General features: G+C 48.1%; 1 protein-coding gene across 4 annotated transcripts in view; it reads right to left on the bottom strand.

Annotated features, from left to right (window-relative positions):
* The window catches only part of LOC136610961 (cytosolic carboxypeptidase 2-like), a 120,427-nt gene that overhangs the window by 69,456 nt on the left and 35,660 nt on the right, over positions 1-15,311 (bottom strand). For all 4 annotated transcript variants that reach the window (XR_010790202.1, XM_066590173.1, XM_066590174.1 and 1 more), the window contains exons 4-5: positions 1,710-1,895; positions 1,501-1,608 (exon numbers count right to left, since the gene is read on the bottom strand). Coding sequence is in view for 3 of the 4 variants with exons in the window: in XM_066590173.1 (XP_066446270.1) it covers positions 1,501-1,608; positions 1,710-1,895 (294 nt within the window). In the remaining variant the exon portion in view is untranslated. The remainder of the gene's footprint in view (positions 1-1,500; positions 1,609-1,709; positions 1,896-15,311) is intronic.

Raw genomic sequence — 15,311 nt, 5'->3', positions numbered from 1 at the left:
GTGTAAACAGCATGAAGCCATATTCTAATGGGTGCACTTTTGGGGGGTTCAACAGACTATTGGTGGTGGTGTCATAGTCTGGAGAGAGATTTCTAGCTTGGCCTACGTAATCGTACCACAGTCCTTGAATGGTGAACACTACAGGGACCTGTTGACTGACCATTTGCTGACCATAACTTCAGGAAGCCCTCCTCAACCACAATGCCATCTTTCAACAGAACAATGCTTCGTGTCATCGAGCTCAGATCACTGGGAGTGGTTGGAGGAACACAACAATGAATTCTCTGCATGGCCTTGGCACCCAAACTCACCAGACTGTAACCCCATTGAACAAGTTTGGGATATGCTGTAAAAGGCTGTGAGGTCTGTCCCACTTATCCCTTAAAATGTGCACCAACTGGCGGAGCTGCTGCAGCGGGCATGGGTCAAGTTGAGTATGGAGGAGGTTTGTCATATTGTGGAATGTGTTGCCTGATGTCTGAAAACCCTGATCGCCAAAAAAGGTGGACTGACCAGTTATTGAGTTGAGAGATAATTCAGTGTATGTCTGAGATCTCCATCATGCATTCTCCCAATGGAAAGCTCAGATGTGAAAGGAGTACAAATAGATGCCTGTGATGGATACCATACTGTGGCCCCCGTCATCTATTGGTTTAACAGATACATTTGTCTGGATGGAATAACACAGTCTGCCATGCTATTCCACTCAAAGAAAGACAAAACCGTATAAGGCAGACTACTGGCCTAAAGAGCCTCCATCCGATGAACGAGGGCCTATGGAGCTGTTTGATGTATGCGGCGGTGGTACTGATGTAAGTAGGGGCAGAAACTCACTGTGAGCTGCAGCAACGCACTCGCCAGTCATGGCATGGATGATAGTTGGGATACGATTCATTTAAAAAAACCTTTCAATAGGCAGCAATGGGCAAACCTGCTTCCCAATAAGCTGCCACAGACGTATAAATATATAATTATCAATTAGTTTTCTATTTTCTCTGCTAAACTGGTGGAATCCGCATGTTGTAATTTTACAGAAACATATCAATTACTGTCTGTGATGAAAATATTTTACAAAATTTGTTGGCCAGTGTTGTCATTGAAATGCGCCCCGGCGGGTCTAACCCCGATGACCGGCCTCGCTGGAAGTCGCTCCGATCGCTGGATTTTCCCATCTAATGTGGATTCACACCGAAACTGATCTGCAGAAAACTTGTCACGTGACTTTAGACTGAACTCCGGGGTCACGGGGAGAATTACCATACAGGGAAGCGCCAATCGTGAGCGGGCCGGGGGTCTAATAAAGCAGTCATTCAGTCTATGTGGTGTTGGAGACTGCGTGAAGATCATACGATTCTCCTTCATTTCAGAATCATTGGGTCACTATGCTCGACAAAAGGTATAAAACATTAATCAAATGCCCACAGTATGTATACAATAGGGTATAAAATAGATGTTAATGACATAACATGACCCACATGAGGCTGCAGGTTGTGTACCCACCTTCATCGAGTTGGTAGATCACCTTGTTTTCTGCGGGGTTAACACATGTAGGCTCCTGTTCCAAACCTGAAGACTTGTACATCGGTTCCGGAGCAGGCGGGTCCCACTCTGAGAAGTGGACACATTAATAAATAATAGCCGCAGAGGTCCTTCATCTTAAGTCCATGTTGTCCAATCAGTACAGCTTTATGTTTATACGAAGACCTCACCTATGTGCTCAACTTTCTCCTTCAGAACTTGGCACTCATATGGCCACCGCGGTAGTTGGAAGAAGCTGCTTGAGGATACACCGTAGAGGTCTCGTGGCTCCCGAAGCCGTGCCACCCTCCTTCCAGACTGATACTCGTACACAATCTGGTTGGACTTCTCGGTGTAAAGGTATAAACATGAATTTCCTGTAGGAGAAGCTGCAATTAGTGCAAAACAGGCAGAGCGTTGTCCTCAGAACTGTCGGCATCAAAGAGGACCAACAGGAGACTTCTATACAAGCGGTTCTTGAAATGACTATTGTATTCTTTGGACTGGGAGATGAAAAACGTTATAATCTGGTCAGTATGGTAGTGGTAGTGATGTGGTAAGCTGAGGAACAACCCCTTAACCCCCAGCAGTTTATGAGGAGCTCTGTTAGTACTACAGGAAAAGGACATTATAATTTTATTGTAAACCTCTAACTCCAGTACTATCAGAGCTAATGAGATTCTTGGCTTTAAAATGATACCCAAAGCATGTCAGTAGCACATACAGATCCAGTGCTACAGCCGTTTGAAGTGGGGTCGGCAATGTGTGTAGAGAAGAGAGGGAGGGGAGACCAGCAGTAGCAGAGAAGCTGTGATTCTCCTGCATATCTCCCTGTCCCCAGGGAAGGGGTGACATGAGTATGCACTTTGATTGTCACATATGGGGTTTTCCCCAGAAAAGGAGTGAAATTCTAAATACTTGCTTATCTAGTTACTCCTATACACCGTTTGACCCCACAGATGCTGCAGCTGTTGCTGACCGTGGCATCCAAATGTTTTTTATAGAAAAAAAAAATCCCCTTACTCAAGGCTTTAAATATTGAAAAAATAAAAAACAACAATATATATATATAGAACCACACATAAATGGGTATGGCCACATCCATAACAACCTGGAATATAATATGGCATTTATCCAGCACAGTAAAGGCCATTTAAAACAAAAAATGCCAAAAGCAGCCGTTCTCTGTTCACCTCGCTTCCCTAAACGAAAACGAAAAATACTGCACATACTGGAGTATTAGCCGACCCGAGTATAAGCCGAGTCTATAAGTTTTACCACAAAAAAACTGGTAAAACTTATTGACTGGAGTAGAAGCCGAGCTATACTGGAGTATATACTAGGTAAAAAAAACAACACAATATTCACCTCCCAGCCGGCATTTGTGTCCCCGGCGCGATGGTCTACCCTGCGGTGCAGCAAGCAGCTTGAGACTTCTCCCCGCTGTTATCTCCCTGGCTCAGCTTTGAATTCCCCTGCTGTCAGTGCTGTGTAAGTAAGCATTGTGATTGGATTGAGTGCCAGCCAATCACAGCCGGCGCTCGATAAACCAATCACAGCCATTGAGCCTGGCATTTTATTAAGACAGGCCACAGACTCGACTTAATAGGCACAGGTACATGGCGGCACCGGGGACCTTAACCCCTTAGTGATGGAGCTAAATTTTGGAAATCTGACATGTGTTACTTTAACATAGAATAACGGGGATTGGTCACCGTGGTCCTGGTGATATATTCTGCCCCCCAGCTACCTTGAGGAGTCGGGAGCCAGGAGATTTCAAATCTCCTAGGCGATCCAGGCCTTCTGCGCATGTGTGTGACGTCATACATCTGGCGCGCATGCACAGAAGTGCGGCGTTGGGTCCTGGATTGCTCAGCTGCCCTCATGGATTCGGTCCACAAGGGTAGCTGAATTTTTAACTTTATTTAACTTTGTATTGACTTTATAGTGATCGGCGCTATCCGCTGGATAGCGCTGATCGCATTGCTGGGGGCTTCCCGCGGCCCCCCATGATAGCTCTATGTTGTCGGATGCCTCTGAGAACCGACAGCATGGAGCTGTCACATCCTCAGCCCACGGGGCTTTAACCCTCAGGGGATGCATGTTTTTACGTCCCTGTGGATTAAAGACGACTTAGGCCTCCCTCACACAGGGCGTTTGCAGAAACGCAGCGTTTTCTGCAGATTCCGCCCCGTTTCAGCAGCGCTGGCATACCTTATGCCAGCGTTTTGGCTGCGTTTTCAGCTTGGCTGAAAACGCAGCCAAGAATGCTGAAAAGAAAAAAAAAAGTAATACTCACCTAGCCGCTGCAGTCCGGGTCGCGGCCGCTGGTCTCTGCCGCTGATCCGGGCTTCCTCGGCACTCCCAAGTCGATTGCCGGAGGCCAGGTTTGAGAACCCCGGCTCCGGCAATAGAGTGCTGTGATTGGTTGTCGGCGCTTGCTCAATGCCCAATCACAGCCCTTCATTGACTGTCTCAGCCAATCAGCGCCGGCAAGCTCTGATTGGCTGAGACAGTCAATGAAGGGATGTGATTGGTTGTCTGCGCTTGCTCGATGCCCAATCACAGCACTCTATTGCCGGAGCCGGGGTTCTCAAACCTGGCCTCCGGCAATAGACTTGGAGGGCCGAGGAAGCCCGGATCAGCGGCAGAGACCAGCGGCCGCGACCCGGACTGCAGCGGCTAGGTGAGTATTAACTTTCTTTTTTTCTCTCTACCTAGCTGGGACTGATTTTCAGTGTAGGGCTTCTATTGCAAGCCCTCACCCCGAAAATCGGCGAGCGGTAACGCTGCCAAAAACACGGCACCAAGTTTTGCCGCGTTTTCAGCAGTGCTAAAACCGCTGTCCATTCATTTCAATGGGCGACGCAGGGCTGAAAACGCCCCAAAATAGAACTTGCATCGCTGTCAAAGCGCAGCGTTGGGAGGCGCTGCGTTTTCAGCCCTGTGTGAGCAGCCCCATTGAAATGAATGGGAGTGTTGTACAGCGTTTAGTGCTGGGCTGAAAAGGCAGCGTTAAACTCTGTATAAAACGCCCCGTGTGAGGGAGGCCTTAGCTAGGACGTAAAAAGGCAATGGGGCTGTGACTAAGGGGTTAGGAAGGCCACGGGTTGTCACAGTTGATAGGTGATACATGCCATGGGGCTTCTCCAAAGCTTAAAGAGGTTGTCCAGGATTTGAAATACATTGCAGATTTTTTCCAAACACAGTGCCACCCATGTCTGTGGGTTGTGTCTGGTATTGCAGCCCAACTCCCATATACTTCAATGGATCTGAGCTGTAATACCAGACACAACCCTCTAGGCTTCTTAAAGGGGGCGTTGTCCTGGTTTACAATAACACGGTTGCTTTTTTTCTAAAACCAGCCCCACACCTCTTCAAGGGCTGCCTGGTGTTGCAACGCAGCGCAACTGAAATGAATAGTGTTGGGCTGCAATACCACACATGACCAGTGACAGGTGTGGTGCCATTTTTAGAAAAAAGAAGCCATGGTTTTAGAATCTTGGACAAACCCCTTAACGACCGACGGTCTATTCTTTGGTCAAACCATAGTTGATCAGAGGGGAGCTGATCTGTGGGACACCCACCAATTAGCAGCCACATGACCCAGAGGTTGCATTCTGACCATTCAAATGCTGGTAGCCATCCGAGTGGCCGTCGCTGGTACTGCAGCTCGGTACATTCACTTGTGCAAACAACGAAAGCAAGGCGTCACTCATAAAGTCTCTGTGGGCTCTTCCTCTTCAGGGGTCCTGAAGGTCGGACCCCCACTGATTAAACTTCAATGTTTCATTCCTAGATAGACCCATCTAATGGATGGACTATGCCTTTAAATGAGTCACTGGCTCAGAGCAGGTAATGGCTTTATGCAAAGCGCTTCCATTAATTTCCTGGGCCGGAGCGCATGTTATTGACCCTTCTGCCGTCCCCCGCACCTCCGCTGCCCATCAATACGCTGACTTACTGTAAGGACGGGAAGCCACGTTGTTGCTGAACATTTCCATTAACCCGTTTCCATTCTGAATGGCAGAACATTACTTTGCGTCTCATTGAATTCCGAAGCGTCCGGCCTCGGCAGCCATTAAAGTGTCACTTTTGTGATATTTCAAAGCTCCGTTTTAGTAGCTGTAACAGGAAAACGACAAAACTCGCCGAGAAGCTGAATAATTTGTCTTTTGACACTCGAGGGAGGAAACCACGCAGAGCGCCGTCACGAGGAGCGCCGTCAGCCGCCGCCGCCGCGATCCTGGGTACAGATACTCTTGTCCTTCTGCTTAGTGCTTATAATTAAAGCAAATTAATTATTTACAGGTTGAGATGTTTGTTTGCAATCAAAGGAAACGAAGGCGGCAACAATCGTGATGGGTGAATTGGCTTTTGGTGCGTAAACATAGGTTTAACCCCTTCACGACCAACCAATGGTAAATGTACGTTGGATGGGCATGAAGGGTGTAAGCAGCGGGCTCGAGAGCAGCCTGCTCCCCACCTGGCAGCTAGCGGCTTCTGACAGCTGCCGGTAACTGATGCAATCAGTCAGCTCTGATCATGACCGTTAACTGTCTAGATGCCGCAAGTCGAAACAGTCAGCAGGAGATGGGACCCCTTTCCGCATCCAATCGGCACCCCCTGCAACATGATTGGAGGGTGCTAGTGGATTGACAGGACAGCTCTGAGTCCACTGAAGGCTCCCATGGCTGCCATGCACAGATGTCTATCAAGCCCTTCCTGTCGCAGGGCTTCATAGACAACACTAGAAAACACCACATACTGCAATACTTCAGCATTGCAGTATATCGTAAAACCGATCAAATAATGGCAAGTTCGTGCCCTCTGTGGGGACTAAATAAAGGTGTGAAAGAAAAGTTTATTAAGGTTTTTTTTTTTTTAACAGTAAAAAAACTAAAAACAAATATTGAAAGTAAGAATAAAAAACCCTTTCCCCATAAAAAAAAATCTATTTAATCTACAATTATATTTCCTTTTTAGAAAGAAAAAAATGGGTGCTGCAATATACTGCCGCAGATTTCTGCTGATGACCCCTTAATTATGATAGGTTTATCGTGGCATGCCACAATTTTTATCCGCGATCGGAAAATCGCAGCAATCTTCAGTTTGTGTACATGGGGCTGCGCTGTCCATAGTTATCCAATGGAGAGTGTTTATTGTGTTACCCACGCGCGGATGAGAAATATCGCCCGTGGACAGGAGGCCTTATTGTGAAAGTTGTAAAAACTAAAAACACCCCAACATTTTTTTTTTTTACGTTTTTCCATACATTAAATGGTACCATTAAACTATACAAGTCACCCTGCAGAAAACAACCCCCCTACAGGCACGGCAATGGACAAGTTATTGCTCTTAGAAAGCAAAAATAAAAAAAATCTTTGGTGCTGAAGGGGTTACAGGGTGTGTGTACTGGTGGAATCAGTTCTTTGTTGTTATTGATTCAGTACATCTAATGAAGCAGCTTTGCAAATAGTCGTGATTAAAACTCTGCTACGAGTAAGCATCTCCTCTGCAGGCCCACACGGTTACAGACTGCAGACGTACCTCTCGTAGTCTGACCCCGCAGTGATGCGCTACTCTGTTGTCTTGTGAAGAGAGATTGGATTAACATTTGATTTCAGCAACTGACCACACAGGGTATGTTTGTAGTCTGTTACCATGGAGACACACAAGTATGCATAGGAGTTGCATACACGAAATAGTAGGATATTTTTAATCAAGGCTACTTACTTCATTTTCTTACATCTGAGCAACCCAAGTTCGCCATGTGAATGGAGTGGTGGCGAGCAAGTGGGATCAATGCCACATTTACTTCTATGGGATGGATGGAAATCGCCAAGTTCAGCAATCTTTCTCCCTCCCATAGAGTGAATGGAGAGATGGTCACACATGCTCTGCTATTCCCCTCTGCCTAAATCATCTGTGCTGCTTGCACTGTGAATTGTGTCTTTTGCATTTCATCTGTTTGCAATGGTACGTTTTACTGGCTAAATGAAACGTTACTTTTAGTCATTTCTGCCATCCACCTCCCCGAAATGGCATTTTTCACCCATCCTTGTTGAGATGCTTGCCTTATCTAAAGAGAGCAATGATTCTCCCCCCCCCCCCCTCCTTTTGGTCAGTAGGTTTCCAAAGCTAAAGTCAGCTGGCTAGTCAATTGGAACCTCATTAGCCACTCCCAGCTGTTTCCTAGTTGTACCTTAACTTTCACTATATGAGCGGTAGTGGGCTGCATTCCCACGAACGTATGTCGGCTCGGTTTTCAGGCCGAGCCGATATACATCATCCTCATCTGCAGGGGGGGGAGGATGGAAGAGCCAGGAGCAGGAACTGAGCTCCCGCCCCCTCTCTGCCTCCTCTCCGCCCCTCTACACTATTTGCAATGGGGAGAGGCAGGACGGGGGCGGGGCTACCACTCGCCACGCAAAAAACAAGCCCTCATATAGCCATAGCGACAAAAATTTTTTTTTAAAGATATAGCTGTTGAAAAGAGATGAAAATCCCCCCCAAAAACCATTGCATCCTTTGGACCATAATGGGTGACGTCACTAAAGGTCTCTTCGTATCTGCACTAGGTATTCACTGGATGAATTGTTCCATCCTATTACGGAAGCAAACTGTGCCGAACGGACCCCGTTGACTATAATGGGGTCTGTTCAGAGGCGTAACTTGAAGCTCCTGGGCCCTGATGCAAAACCTGTAACGGGGCCCCCAACTATAATGCTTTATTCATAGTACTGGGCTCCCTATATGGAGAAGAGAGGCCTTATGGGCCCGGGTGCAACCGCATCCTCTGCATCCCCTATAGTTACGCCCCTGGGTCTGTTTGGTTCCTGCATGCATGACTTCTTCGCCTGGCATCGCATGCCGAATGTGAGCCAGGGGCTCTGAATGGAGCCTTAGGGGTTAAACACTTACTGATGGGTTCCTCTACAGAGTACAGCTAATAACAAACAGGGATTGTCCAAAGTGGACCATGAAGTAGTACGACAAACAGAAAACATCGCGGGGGTAGAATGTAGTCAGGCGGCTGGGATGCCTCAGGAGGACACTGTTTTGGTTACCATCTAGAATTCGGCATCCACAGAAGTAGGTTTATGAATTCGAGAGGCCGTGGAGGACAGGATTAGTAATTAGATAAGAATGGGAGTTAATGATTTTACTTGTTCTGTCTGAAGGACTTTCCAGTGATTTAGCAATGCAAACACTCACCTGGTGAGAGACGCAAACATGACGCCACATCGGGAGGAGACCGTGACCAAACTGCAGAGGAGTCACTTGTCAACCAAGGGGAAACAAGGATTCCTGTAAATCTACTTAGGTCTCATTTCATCACACATGGAGAGGTTTTAAAGGGGCAATCTTACGAAAAGTGATCTTCTGGCTATGACCAACCAAACTGGTGATGTCTGTAAGGTGGGAGCTCAGCCCACATCCAGAGCTGTAGAACATCCGAACCCTTATCAGTGTGGATTCATTGATTGGGTTTAAAGAGAACTTGCCGAACTATTAAAAAAATACTGATGCGCCAAAAGTCCTGGGATAGCGATATGTAGATCGATGATGAAGTGGCGTCACCTCAGGTGATCCTCGGGAACGCCCACACATGTATAATTTGTGAGTGAGGTTGAACAACGGCTAACGGGCTCATGGTAAGGCAAATTATTGGAATTGGAACGCGGCGTGATAGCGGGCACCAGATGGATGGGACATTCCATTTCTGGAGTGTGCTAGCATTGAACATTCCTTGATCCATAGTGTCACGTGTGTACTTGGAATACGTCATGGAAGACATTACCACCCACAGTAGTCGCCCATCAGTACTCAATGATCGCATCCGGCAAGGTCTGGCTACAGCTCTCTGTGCGAACAGACAAGAGAAATCACATCCATACTCATTGCAGGAGCCCCGGTCAGTGCAGCGCTCTTTAGCTTCCATGGGATATGGGAGCAGAAGACCCACCAGAGAGCCTCTGGTATCATGGCACGCAGTGCCTTATCTGGACCCTAGAGGACTGGCAACATGTGGTGTAGTCTGTTGAGTCACGGTACCAATTGTTTCGGGCTGTGGTAGGGTTTGTGAGTGGTGCAAACCCAATGAAGTCATGGACTCCAGTGTCAACAAGGCACTGTGCGGGTTGGTGGTGGTTGTGTTTTCATGACATGGGTTGGGACCATTGGTCCTCCTAAACAATTCATTGACCGATGCCCGCTAGATGTCACTACTTGCAGCCCTTCATGGACTTCACTTACCATGGCATATTCTAGCAGGATAATGCACCGTGCCATCTGGCCCAAGTTGCCTAGAACTGGTTCAAGAAACATTCTGGAGAGTTCCTATGAATGGTGCGGCTGGCATGTTTGCAGAGGAATGAAGCACTTATGGGATGTGGTGGTGATGTCCATTCACACCTGAGACCCTGCACCTACAAATACCATAGAGCTGTGGCGGCTATCCAGAGGGCTCAACATCCCTCCAGAGTTCTTTGTCCACTTGTGGAACCAATGCCATGTTGAGTTGCTATACTTCGCCGGGCTAGAGGTTCTACACAATATTAGTTCATGTCTCATGACTTTTGGCATGCCAATGAATATCTTAACAAGTGAGATGGAACAATACATCTGCAGCGCCACCTATGGGAAGGCAGCATTCCTGCAAGTAAATGTTAGACTCTTTATACAAACCTTGTAACAATGACTGGGAATTGAAAGCCAAGCCAGAGCCCATACACAGACAGCTGTTTCGGGGTGAATATCTGAAGACTCTGTATTGTACTGCTCCTCTGTATTTCCTCCTGTAAACGTACAAATAAAACAACTTGGCTTTGCCGCTGCTATTTCATGTGCCATTGCATTGTTATTTCCCGGGGAGACGGTTCTTATGTCAGGAGAGCTGACGGATCTTCTTTACGAAGTGATTTGAAGAATATTATGACTTCTCCAGGAAACAGATTTGCCATTTCATCTCCGATGCAAAGAAAATCCCCCATGATCCTCCCCTGGGAGACATAATTCTGCAGCAGCTGGGTGCTGTAGGTCACCAGGCACTCCGTAGATCCATGCGTCAAATGTGCTCATTTTACGGCACTTATTCACAGTCGTGCGTCTTGCAAATCCGTCCTAATAAGTAGAAGCTCTCGTCTAATTAACATAACAGGCTTTTTAATTAAACGCATTTTCATTTATTTAGTTTTTTTTTCCTTCAGATTCGGGGAGTTTTTAATTAGATGGCTTTTATATTCTTCTTTATATCCTACTGATTTAGACACCACGAGGAGATGGCGGCGCGGATGGATGTAAATGGAGCGTGGCAGCATCTGTTTACTCTGCTGTCTCCCTCTTCTCGTAATTGTGATGTATTTACAGAAAACTTCCGCATGAGAGCCGTCGGATTCATTTTAAAGATCATTTCCCCCTTAAAAAAAAGTAAGTCCTTGAGTCGTCCTATAGTTTTTGGAAAAGATGGATTCTATCCGCACTTAAGGAGGTTGTCTTCCTTGGAGACCCCTCTATGAGCCCGAGTGCCGACCCTCTGTGTAATAGCGGCTCTAGACTTGGTGGATGTCAGCTGTGTACTTCATGGACGGCCATCATTCTGAACGTCTGCCACGTAATACTACACTATCCCCGGACCCTTTGTAGGGGGATGTCCGCTTGCTGGTGAGAGACGGACCCTCCATATGTTTGTGGGCAGACGACCTCTTTTAAAGGAAGTCCGTCATCTAAAATTAACAAAGCGAACCAACCAAACTTAACAAAAGATGGTGGATCTCCAAACAAGTGGAACCAAACCTGGTGTCCTCTTCACGGCCCAGAAATGACAAGTTTTCCCGCTGCATGCATATTAGCTGCAACTGGTCTGATTTCCATCACAGCAGTAGTTTGGGGTCCGGTGCCGGCCTCAGGCTAGATGGCATCTTGTACAGAATTCTTTTGTGCCTCCGTCAGAAGAAAAAAAAACCCCATAAATTGCATCAACATGCAGTCTGCCTGTATTCTCCTTATGCAGAAAGCAGCAAAATTGCACTGTACCCACACCAGAACAGCTCAGTGAGTACATACCGTACCAGAACCAAGCTCATAACATAAATACAGCAGCAGAACTAAGCTACTGCGCTCCGGGGGGCACCGATCGACTTACAGTGGCACAGTGGGACATCAGAGGGGAGGAGACAGAGCCAGGAGAAGGAGGATTCATGCAGTTCCACAAGATGCTGCTACATGAAGGAAGATGATGATCTGGAAGGGTGGACCTAAGTGGGCAGATTACCCCCAGCTTACCTCCGTCTGCTGACCCCTCCTTCCTACAAGCTGGTGGCCAGCGCACAGGTAGTTAATGCCAGCCATGCTGAGGTCTCCTCCCCTCCATCAGCACAGACCATGTCTCTTGGCTCCCGATTGCCCCCCGTGACCTGGAGACACCGGGTTTTCGGCACGCTTCTGAAAACGGTCACCGCTCATGAGCCTGAAGTGTGCTGCAAACACAGTATGTGATATACATGGCATAACCTGGGCACTGGAGACGTCAGTCAGGAGCCAAGGGGTGTGCTTTGTGCCAGTGGAGGCGGAGAAAGCCCAGACTAGTCCTGCAACTGAAAGCACCCAATTACAACTAATGAAAATAGTGGAGCGGCTGGGAGGAAAAAGAATTGGCTGGTTTGCTTTATGATCAATGAGCGATCAGCAGGATCAGCTGTTGTAAGGCTGGGTGACAACCCACGTGGGACCTGCTAGTGGCTCTATTAGTTTTCACCACACTTCTAAGGCTGTCGGGGAACGGAGATTGTGTTTACCTTACTGAAGCAACCTTGGCATATATGTCAAACTGTGGCACGTGTAACATGTAAGACAACTTATCAATGCACATATAACACTGGATACAGTCCTCTTTTCCCTTCACTGTTGCATACACCAGGTGCCCTTTCCTGGGGATGCCTGTAGTGAAAGAGTGCCTTGCTCGTTTCTCTCCTAGTGCTGCTGTTGACTGTCAATCTCCAAGATCCTCTTTTCCCAAATTGCGACACAGAGGCTCCAGTATCAGCCCGGCCCTGACATCCTGCTGCCGTCACTCCGCACCACGACGCCATGTCTTCCGTTATTCCGGTTCTGCACCCTGGCTGCTGTCATTACTCCGCTCTGGTTGCCCTACTCACACTGTCTGTCCTCACTCATTCGCTGACTGCCATTTGCTGTGCGGGGCAGATCTCCTTCTCCGGTTGTCCTCTTCGGGACTCTGGTGCCCCCTGCGGTGGGATTCAGATACAACATCTCTATCAGTCATGAATCCTGAAGTCCATGCCAGCAAATGCTTGCATTTCCCAAAAAACAGAACTGTGCAGAATCTTTTCTCATAGCGGCCTTATGCCGTTCCTTTGTTATTCCTCTTGAAAATGTTTGAATAAATTGACAACTGAGTGTTACCATTCCCATTGTCAAAAGGGTGTGTCCCTGCACAGCCTGACTCTGTCAGCACTGATTGGACAGAGTCAGAGTGTAGGGACACACCCCTAACTGGCAACACCCAGTTTTCAATGTATTCATAAATTTACAGGCAGAATAACAGAGGAACAACGTAGAGTTCTAAAATGCTTCTGGATTGTTGATTTGAGGGGAATGCGAGTATTTACTAAAACAACTCTTGGTGGCGTCTGGGTTACGACAGGATGGAATGAGTGAGATGACTGCTAACAGTGCCAGCATTTATAGCTAAGCTATTGGTCTTCAACACTGTTGTGGAACTACAACTCCCAGCATGGTCTAATAGGAGTCACACAGACTGGAGACACGCTGTACTACAAAGCCTACATGGCTGCTAAAGGGTTGGTGATCCGGCTCCCCGGTACGAATACAAACCGTCTTGTACCGCCGTACGGAAGCGGATTACACGGCGTGCGCGAGCACTCAGGGACGAGTCATCGGCGATGTCTGGCGCACGGATAAATAGAAGGTCTCGTCTAAATGGCTTCATTGAAGAATGGAATTGACTTTAGTCTAATGTTTACGGATTTCTAGTTTTAACTACATTTGATTAAAAACCATTATCTCCCCGGCTACATTATGTTTCCCTTTCAGCTGAACAGATAATGGCGAGACGGAAAATTACCGGAAGGCGGGCTTATGGGATAACATACCGCCATTCTGCTGGTATGTGTGTATATGTGTAAATCTGCCCGTCCCTCTACCTCATATCAAACACAAAGCCTGCAAGCCTCATGTATAGGTCCCGGGGGCCGCGCATTAAGCCTTACAGGACCTCCACTCACCCTGCCTGCAGCGCCATGCAGAGTCTGTGACCGCTGACCTCTCCTGACCGCTGACGTCTGTGCCCAGGTGAGAGGTCAGCGGTTACAGACTCAGAACCTGTAGAAATGCTGCCAAGCCAATAGGGGGTTGCTATTGGCTTCCGGCAAAGCAGCATCCCTGGGACTACTATGGGGGTCGCTATTACTATTGTGGCCAGTATAAGGGACACTGTTACTACTGGGGCCACTATGGGGTCACTAATACCACCAGGGCCACTATTCTTACTGTGGCCACTATGGGAGGGGGGGGGTCACTATTCCTACTAGGGCCACTATTGGGCCACTAATACCACTGGGCCACTATGGGGGTTACTATTCTTACTAGGGCCACTATGGGGGGTCACTATTCCTACTGGGGACACTATTGGGTCACTAATAGTACTGCGGCCACTAATACCACTGGGCCACTATGGGGGTCACTATTCTTACTATGGCCACTATGGGGTTGACTATTACTACTGGGGCCACTATGGGGGGGTCACTATTCCTACTAGGGCCACTATTGGGTCACTAATAGTACTGCGGCCACTAATACCACTGGGCCACTATGGGGGTCACTATTCCTACTGGGGCCACTATTGGTGTAACTATTAGGGCTTGTTCACACAGGCTAGCACATTTCGGTCATATAAATTAGCTGTGTATTTGCGTGACCATTTTTCATCGGCTCCAGCATGTTATTATGTGCACAAATACACTGCGTATTTGCCGGCTCATGGAAACAGTGCGCTAACACGCAGTGGATACGAGGTTTTACTGCGTATTTGCGCCGGCCCATTCACTTCAATGACCTATAGCAGTGTGTAATACGCCCCCCCGATAGGCCATGCTGCATATTGTTTAACACGACTGCAGATCATCTGCAAAAATACGCTCATGTGAACGGTCTGTTAGGGCTGGCCAGGGCAGATGGACAGGGGATCCCTACGCTAACCCTCTCCCATGTCCCTACCTACTTGCCCTCACTGGGCTAGGCCCCAGGGCAACAGTCCCTGCGCTGCGCTAGTTCCACGGACCATAAGGAGGGACTGGGAGACCGACAGGTGGGAACCATGAGCTGACTAGGACAACGATGCGCCGACCAGAGAATGGTCAAGACAACAGGCTGGGTCAAACCAAAAAGTCACGAGCGGGGGGGCAAAAACAGAAGCAGAGTCAAAAGCAAGCAGAGAGCATACCCACTATAGTCAGGTCAATGATGGCAGGTGTAGTCAGAACAAGGTAAAACAAACACTGGAGTCTGGGCCAGCAGGGCTTATATGCAGACCTCCCCGCCCAGAGGGGTGGGGTTAAGTCACATGATGACTGCAGGGAGTCATAAAGCCACCTCCCCCCGGCAGCATGCACCCACCCACCCAAGCACCGCGTTGCCGACCAGCAGACTGGTATGCCCGCGCAGAACTAGAGTGGGGGAACCCCGGACAGCTCGGGGCCCCAGGCATGCCAGGACGAGAAGCCCGCACCAACCGGACCTTGGCGCCCCTA

Source organism: Eleutherodactylus coqui, chromosome 2, assembly GCF_035609145.1.
Source record: "Eleutherodactylus coqui strain aEleCoq1 chromosome 2, aEleCoq1.hap1, whole genome shotgun sequence".
NCBI classification, from domain to species: domain Eukaryota; kingdom Metazoa; phylum Chordata; class Amphibia; order Anura; family Eleutherodactylidae; genus Eleutherodactylus; species Eleutherodactylus coqui.
This window is presented reverse-complemented; position numbering and strand designations above follow the sequence as displayed.